Source organism: Fukomys damarensis, unplaced genomic scaffold (genome assembly GCF_012274545.1).
Source record: "Fukomys damarensis isolate Sample0158 unplaced genomic scaffold, DMR_v1.0_HiC HiC_scaffold_32, whole genome shotgun sequence".
NCBI lineage: Eukaryota > Metazoa > Chordata > Mammalia > Rodentia > Bathyergidae > Fukomys > Fukomys damarensis.
In genome coordinates this window covers 42850364-42859264 of record NW_022900944.1, presented here as the reverse complement: position 1 = coordinate 42859264, position 8901 = coordinate 42850364, and the positions used below count along the sequence as shown (strand labels likewise).

At 39.1% G+C, this 8901-nt stretch overlaps 1 protein-coding gene across 2 annotated transcripts in view; it reads right to left on the bottom strand.

The window, feature by feature from the left end:
- Window positions 1–52: 52 nt before the first annotated feature.
- The window catches only part of Dynlrb2 (dynein light chain roadblock-type 2), a 9381-nt gene continuing 532 nt past the window's right edge, over window positions 53–8901 (bottom strand). The window contains exons 2-4 of one of the 2 annotated variants that reach the window (XM_010609468.3): window positions 6568–6643; window positions 1082–1239; window positions 53–289 (exon numbers count right to left, since the gene is read on the bottom strand). In XM_010609468.3, the coding sequence (XP_010607770.1) occupies window positions 272–289; window positions 1082–1239; window positions 6568–6643 (252 nt within the window). In that variant the 3' untranslated portion in view covers window positions 53–271. Of the gene's footprint in view, window positions 290–1071; window positions 1240–6567; window positions 6644–8901 lie in introns of both variants that reach the window. The other variant, XM_010609467.3, reaches the window with a different exon arrangement.

The following is an 8901-nucleotide window of genomic DNA, read 5'->3' as shown; positions in this document are numbered from 1 at the left end:
AAAAAAAAAAAAAAAAAAAAAAAAAAAAAAAAGGACATACATACCAGAATTTGTTTATTAGTTAGCAAAAGTACAAAGTTCACAGTGCACTCAAAAGGGACGAAAAAGACATGTGGAATAGTTTAGATGGGGAAATGGAAAAGACTGTCCAAGACACAGTTAGACTGGGGTATAATTCTAGGAATTATGAAAGAGTAAGATGCTCCCAGCTCAGCATCGTGAGGGCAGCCGTAGTTGTGGCAGGTCTATTCACATGGGTTCTGAATGACAATCAGAAGATATTCTTTATCTATGGAGAGAGGTGGACAGAATTAATTCACCCTACAAATCCCATTTAGTAATCGAGCACAGCTGCTTTTCTCTTCCAAATAGCACATGGCCTTTGAGACCGATTGCTGCTCTTCAGAATCATCTGAGTATTTAAAAACTACCCAACCCAGGCTGGTCCTAGAGAGTCTGATCTCATTGGTCTGTGAATAGTGTCACACCAATGGCATGGGCCATTTTAAAAAATGCTCTTCAAATGACATGACCAAGCTACATTTAGTTTTTAGGCAATTCTAAGTTGATAGACGTGCTATGGAGAAGTTTGTTCTAGGTTAGATTTAGGAGTGTGACATAGTCATTCAGTGACCCTGTGAACTGATTTCCTTCATGGCTAACTTCCTGTAGGCCATGCTGGCTATGCTTTACCCACACAGAGTGGGGCTTGGTGCTCTTCCCACTTTATCCTCTGGATAGGGCACGAGTCTGACACACTCCAGGGTCCGGGTGCCTGATTCACTGAAAATGAGAACTACATCTCCACTACGAACTACATTGACACTATTTGTTAACTAATAGTAAGTGCAAAGTGGGCAAAATTCATTTTGCTCAAAGGTGGAATTGATCACTAGTTTCAAAAAAATTTTTCAAGTTGGAATCTTCAGATTCAAACATCTTCCTTGTGTAACCCAAGAAAATGATGCTTTATATTGTATATTCAAACCTATAGTCCCCACTCTTTGAAACAAGGCTTTTAGCCAATAAAGTGAAAAGATGCTTTTAATATGAAGTGAAACACCAAATTACCCGGAGCTACCATGATTTCGTGTTTCTTCGACCTGATCCTAAGGAAAGTTAAGTCGTTCTGAGGATCGATATCCCGGATCGTGCTTTTGGCCTTTATCATGAGCTGATGAAGAAGGCCTGCGTACTGAACCGTGGTTGAGTTGTCCAGAGTGGTTCGGATAGGAATGCCTAGTATGAAATAAGATTCGGGGTTAGCATTTTTTATGATTGTCAAAGTAATATGAACATTATGAAGTTATTGCAAAACACTGATAATGGTAAAGAAGAAAACGTGATAGCAGATATTACTGGTATTAATTTTACTTTTCCTCCTTACAATCTTTTCATTTCTACATAGATTTTTAAGTATAAATCTAGGCAGACTCTGTTTATGAAAATGACTGCTGCTTTTTCCTTCCTTTAGGTTGGAGCATGCAACTTCTCGTGTTGATAATGTCATCACCATTAGTTTTAATCTTTGCACGCTTAACTATTTTGTGGATATATCATAATACATTCAATCTCTTATTGTTTGGGCAATTGGTGTACATTTTTATAGATAAGGGTGTGATGAATGTTTTGTGCATACATCATTTGGAAGCTGTTCACAAACATTTTAGCCCTAAGTGAATCCATTTTTATACACACTTCCTTCCCCAAGCATCCCATCTACAGCAAGTCTGTCTTGAAATGCTCTGTATGGGGCAAACCGTAGGTCTTCCTTCCTGAAACTGGAAACGTAAAGGGATATCACTACCTGTGCTGTAGAGTAATCAAGCAATTTTTCAGAATTTCTTCCTAATGCCTCGCATAGTATTTTGCAAACCTTACATTTTATGTTAGAAAAACATTGTAACAAAGATTATGTAGTTTTGCTCTGCATTCCCTGATTTGCACTCATTTTTCACTTTAGACATCATTAAACTTGGCTACTTGATTGCTCTATTGTTCTATTATATGAGCATAAAACACAATCTATTAATTTAGCTGGAAGATTCTAGCCAGACAAATATGCAAGTATAATTCAATTCAGCTCCAATCAATCCAGCTAATTCGGGTCAGCCAGGGCTCTGTACTTATTATGTAACAGGTGCTGTGATAGGCAGTTATATATACTGTATTATATCGAAACAAGGAGAGCCTTCATAGTATTTTGAGGACTGCCAAATAGGAATTCCAGGGATTTTATTTGCAAATGTGCCTTCACTTTAGAGGGACACATGGAGTGAAACTGGGACTATGGTCAAATTCCTTAGGTACCTGAATTAAGGCCATTCAATAAAAGAATCTAACATGGTTCTCTGTTTTCCTTCATAAAACGAAGCTCCAGAAATGATTACAAAAAGAGCACTTTCAAGAGTAGAAGAGTATTATGCCCTGAAAGTTTTATCAAATTTTCACAAGACTGTTGGAAAGAATCCATTTGTACCCTGAGAAAGACCAGTTGCTCTCCAGAACAGGTCTGACAGTACTTATAGGGAAATCCAGTCAGTGAAAACGGTATTATATAAAACTGTTCATTTCTGCATTATTTTTTGTTGGCCACGTTTCCTGAAAGGGACTAAGTTATCTTTCACCCTTGAGGGGAGGTCCCAACTTTCACAAGCAGGAAACAGAAAGTCCACCAGTACTCAACCTTGGAGGGTGCCTTTCTATTTTTGCATCCTAAATAGTGAGAACCTAATAAGTGCTGAGTGCCAACACAGAAATACGGCCGGAATAAATTATTTAAAGTGTAGATGACAGGATTATGAATCAGGTGTTCAGGCCTATTTAGTCTGTCTGTTCACGGTTCGCTTCAATAAAGCAAGCAGCTAGCCTTTCTGAAGAGTAAGGCACATTGCAGGGACATGTGGGAGGTTTTCACGTATATTATAGACGCTTGAAGACAAATAAGTTATTTAGTGAGCTTTTGCTGGGTACCTTGTGAGGTAATTAAAGATAACTTAATAAAGTGTAATTTGAAACACACAGTATCCTAGGTATTCCTCCAGGGATATTGTAGGTCAGTTCCAGAATGTGTTTGTGTTTGTAATCTTTACTTTATTGGTATCATTATTCTTGTGCCTTATTTTTCTTCAGCTAAGGCAGTTATTTGATTCAGTCTATGCAGAGGTGATTCATTCATGTTAGTGACTGTAATAGTCTGCTGGACAGGTGTTTTGTAATGCATTGACTAATATGTCCCCTTGACAGGCTTTCAGGCTGTTCTCAGCCTTTGACTTTTATAAATGGGGCCAGACAATATGATCTGAGGCATGTCATTTCAAACTTGTAGAATAAATTCTAAAATGGAGGTTCTAGGACAAAGGATAGGTGCACTTTTAAGTCCGATACTGCCAAATTTATGATAGTGCTTTACAATGTAAATAAATGTTCCCCGTAAGCTTGTGCTTATTATTTCAGTTTATCCTCTTCAACTGTACATTTGCATGTTGGTTGCTAGACTGTACTTCAGAATAGAAGGCACTGGCTGTATGGCTGATAAAATCTAATGGAACCCAAATGGTGGATTGTTAGAAATGCCAAGAATATTTAAAATTAAGAACCTATGGAAATTTGGCTTATATATGTAAGAACATATGGCAGGTATGACCACGTGGGAGATAGACCCTTATATTTACCAGTGTCTAATGCATTGATCAGTGTTGCTATATTACAAACAATGAGTGCTTTTAGTAATAGGAAACCAGTGTTAACAACTGAGATACGCTAATCAAAACCTGTATCACCCAGCACTGATAAATTGCGAAGTCTACTTTATTGTCATGAGCAGGCAGTCTGTGTTTCCACAACAGTGAAACCAAAGGGGCAACATTTAACCCGGCAAATGAAGAGCTTGCAGTGACTAAACATACCAGAACTCCCTAACCACACATACAACCTAAGGTATGTTAAAGTAATTTGCTGATAATTAGTAGACCGAAATTATTAGGAGAGAACAAGAAGACACAAACATCATATTAGTTCAATATTTTCCATCTTAAATTTCATGAGACCTCTGAAAGCCAGAAAGCTGTACTATAATGTATGGCACTGTCATCTAAAATTGAGTAAAGTAGGCTGCTGAAATTGAGCATTTTATTACATTCTGGTCACACAACTTACACTACATACTATTAATAAACACCCCTGTCTTACACTCTCGTATTAATAATCTGACCATAAAAATAAGTCTCTCACCTATATTTTGGGGGAAAAGGTTAATTTAACTTTCAGGTAAAAAAATGAGTACCCAGAAGCCTTGAAAAGTGCCCCAACTCCTTACACAACCTTCTTCCAGGAGAGGTTAATTAGAAGTTAATGGGTATTAAAAACATTTTGTTGCCTTTAGATGAGACAAATTTTGAGAAACCTCAGGAAAACAGAGTAAAAATCGCTTTTGATTCCATTACTCAATAGATCACTCATTGTAACATATCCTCACCTTCCCCCCGTTTAAATGTACTTGTGCTTCTGGCTACAGAAATGGTGCAAGACTGCTGGTGTGAGCAGCCCCCCTGCGTTCTTCAGATATTCTTTGGCATTTTCAACAGAGCCAAGCTCATCAAGGAAACATTATATAATGAGTTCAAAAACTCCCCTACTGTTGGGATAGATTTATTTTCTTATTTGGCTGTTCATTCACTCTCAGTACATAGGGTATCTTAGTGAGTATTCTTTTACCTAAACTTTTTCTGCCTGACTCCCTAACATAAACTCCTAGCAGTAGATTTACAGATCAAGGGTGTGGCTACTTTTCAGACATCTGAAGCAAATTACCAGGGTTATGTTCTTTGCACAAACCCCGTCCCACGAAGCTCATTAGATGAGTTGGCCTGGCTGCCACAGGGATATGCAGCTCTGCTGGGTCCCCCCCAAATTAGGTGCAGCCTAAACATGGCCATATGGTGTAGAGAGAGTCTCTGCAGGCACGATTAGCCAAAAGGAAGCATTCTGGATAGGGTGGCCCCGATTTCATAACCGGAGCACGCGGGAGAGGATTCCATCTGACCGTAGAAGCATGGGGGGTGAGCGGGAGTGTCCGTAAGCCAAGGGACATGAAGACGGTCAATGACCACCAGAAGCTGGGGAGGGGCTAGGAAGGTGCTTCTGGGGTAGGACCCTAAGGAGACCGTGACTGGATGGTATCTTCAGTACAACTTCTGGCTTCCAGAATGAGAGAGGATACATTTCTGCTGTTTTAAGCCACCAGGTGTAAGGGACTTGGTTGAAATGAACACAGCACTGCAGCCAAAGCCCAACTAAGGTGGCAGCCCTGTGAAATCATGCAGAGGACCCATGTGAGGGCATGAGGCAAAGCAGAGCAAATATTTGGAGACAAACTCAGTTTAACCAGACGCACCCAGTGGGGCTGGATCTCTTCCTGGATCTTTTCAGCACGGCTGTTTACTTACGTATCAGGATGATGAGATCCTCTCTTCCCTCTGATTATTCAAACTGAGTGAATTTATCATAGTCCTACCTACTACACATATTCATCTTTGAGTTATTTTCAGTTTTATAAAAAATCAAAGGTTTTTTTCTGTAAAAAGTTACTTAACATGTCTATATTCTGTAATTCATTTAATTACAACTATATTAAGTGAATTAAACTTAGTTTACTATTCAGTGGGGGCCCTTGACCATTATTTCATTGAATCTTCACAACCACCAGTACAGGACAGTATGTTCTTTTTCCATTCTTTGTGGTAAGGAATTAAGGTTCAGAGTTTAAACAGTTTCAGCTTCTTGTTGCATAATAAGGATCTATTGATGGATTTTTGTCAGGCCCGGAGCTGGTGATATGCCACGTCTACAGTTGCAGCAGGAGTTATGTGAAGCAGTACTCTTATTCCAACTGGTAGGCTGGAGTTTCTGGTACTGCTTGCCTTTACCAAGGTCCGAATTAGAAGTGAGACCAGCACACACCTCTAAGAGGTCACCACCATGGCTGAGCTTGGGCGAACTGCACGAGGAAGCATTACGTGGACTCTTCAAGAGGACTGGGTAGAAATTTCATAGTTGGAAACACATTGGCCCTTTTTATACCATAGCCACAAAGACCAAACTATAAATCACAGTGCAATGAATTTCAATGACTTTTTAAAAAAATTGTGGCAAAGAAACAATGTCACGTAAAATGAAGACTGAAACTATGCATCTTTTGTGACGTTAGAACAAAAACAAATGGCCAGCAATGATGCTCCCTCTGTCATAAACATGACAGCTTTAACGGGACTCCAGAAATGATGAAAGAGAAATACCAAAGCTTTAAAAAGTACATGATCTATGTGTGTCTTTGGAATGTATAGACATTTTTAGACATGCCTGGCTAATATTTATAGCCATAGCTTTTAGCAGAGTGCTTGGTATATAATAGATACTCAAAGATGTTTGATGTGTAACTGCTAGGACTAAATTTACAAAACACAGACTTGATTTCAAATTGTAAGATATTCGTTTCAAGTCTTGACACAATAAACAAATTCCTGGTTGACTTCTGTGTGTCAAGAAGGCACCCTGTGATACATTTACCTTCTGCATTTACAACCATGGTTCCAATAACTCCTTTATGGCTCTGGATCCTCTTTAGGGTTTCCTCCACCTCTGTCTGGAAGAGATCAGAGGGGCAATTAATCAAAAGGGTCTCTGTGGTTGACACCAAGCCTAAGGAGAATGAACTTTGGAATGATAGTTGTTTCCTCCCTGTCTACTTAAGGTTAAAGTACTTGGTATTATAATCCCAGATTTTAAAAAGGTACCACGTGCTATCATCCAAGATTTTTAGAAGGTACTGGTTGCTATAATCTTAGATTTTTAATAGCCAACTTGGAAATTACCAAGCCCCACATAAAAACCTGTATAAGATTATCCCCCACAGACAACCCTGACAAATTTCTTGGCTTGCTCCCTTTTAGAGACAGAGACCATATCACCTCACAAGGAAAGTGCTTTTGCTAGAAAAATGCTTTTCACATTGCATAGAAATCTGCCCTGGATTATGTTTTACTTGTTGATCATTCTGTATTCACAAAAACCCCTTTTCTATAGTACAGTCTTCTCTCTCTCTCTCTCTTGTATCAGGGATCAAACTCTGGTCCTTGTATTTGCGAGGCAGGCACCAGAACCACTGAGCTAAATCCCCGGCCCTTCCCTTTCTCTGTAAGTGGCATTTAATGAAAAAAAAATCAGATTTTCATTAGTGTTATCTAATTTGGTGTTCATTCAGATGAGTAAGCTTACAGAAGGGTATTGCATACAAACAATGTATTCCAGGATTCCAAGGTTCTCTTGATAACTACAGCTTGGATCTTGGTGCAACCTGAGTATCAAACCATGAATGATGATGTCACAATCCCATGACGGAGTTTTAAACTAATTTTCTGCAAAATTCTTTTGTGCCAAGTTTTCCTCCTCTGTAGTGATGCCAAAATCAAGAATAGTCTTTTCTATACAGGCAAAAGCTGATCAAAATATAAAGTGAATTATTAAATTAAAAATTCTTATTATACCAACAGACATATTGCCATTAATTCCCCTCAAATCACACCTGCTTGTTTTCACACTTATCACTCTTGTCATTTTCTCAAACGGTTCCACAAGCCATCTTGCTTTTTGGGCAGTGCCATCCGATAGAAAAGCAGGCTCATACAACCATTATGGTGTCCTGATCTACCACTGTGGGACTCTGGCTCTGCCCCAAAGTCAAAATGACCATGAAAGGTAAAAGTTTTAAATTGATTTAGAACATTGGGGCAGCCATGATAGTGCAACTAAAGACTCACACAAAAGAGGGCTTTGAGTGTGTTTGAAGAGAGAGGGATTAATGGTATGTGTTTTTACTGTAATAAAATGTTTTAAATATTCACCATATTTCTCCCTCACATCACATTGGTAAACACTGTTAGTCAAAAGATATGGGGTTTCTTTTTGTACTTAATGTGGGGCTGAGCACTTCTGTTTTCCACCATCATAACAGGTGTTTTCTCAATTTCAGGTATTGCTATACTATATTCACAATCTTTGCCATTTTAAGCACTATACTATTTGCCTAGCAGGCCCTTAAGTCTCATTGCCAAAAGCTTAAATAAGTGCATTTTAAGAAGAAATTGTTTCTCATGAAAATAAATGGAAACCAAACATTACTTGCTATAAACAGAAATAACTGTAAAAGCAAAACAAAGTGAAGACAGGGCACATAATATTGATTTCTACTTCAGTGAAAGCTCTGAGCTGGAATCTACACTTCAGGCAGAAATCAGAAATTACCAAATGACAGGACCCAAAAGCTCTAGAACCTTTCTCTTCTCTAAAGGCTTAAACAAATGGAAGGAAGAACTTTCTCACGTTATGCTTCACCATTATTTGGCACATCTGGGCTATCTTGTGTCTTGATGAGTGTTTGCCATTTCACCTTGGAATACTGCACTAAAGTCTAATACTCGTACAGGGCGTCAATCCTATATCACCTTTCTGATCATCTCTAAGACAATGTCCACAGCTCTTTACAGTCATCGTCCCGATTATCTTTTATTCCTTCATTCCCCTCTCCTCCCAGTAGTTTGTTTTCTTTTGATTGCTGAGTACTCCTAGTATGATATCTTGGTCCCCCACCCCGCTGGTTTCCCCAGTCCTTGTGCTTTTCTTAATTTTTGTGGAGGGAAAGACTAGATCTCTTCCTTTTCTCTCCTCCCTTCCTCTTTTCTCTTGATTTTCTCCTCGCTCAGCGGCTCCTCCGTTCCCCTCTCTCCATTCCCTTGTTCTCCCTGTTCCATTTCTTCCTCCCCGCATCAGCATTTTCCTCTTCTTCATCTCTCTCCCGCCCTTTACAAATGTTCCTGGCTCCCAGGATTCCCTATCTCTCCCCTC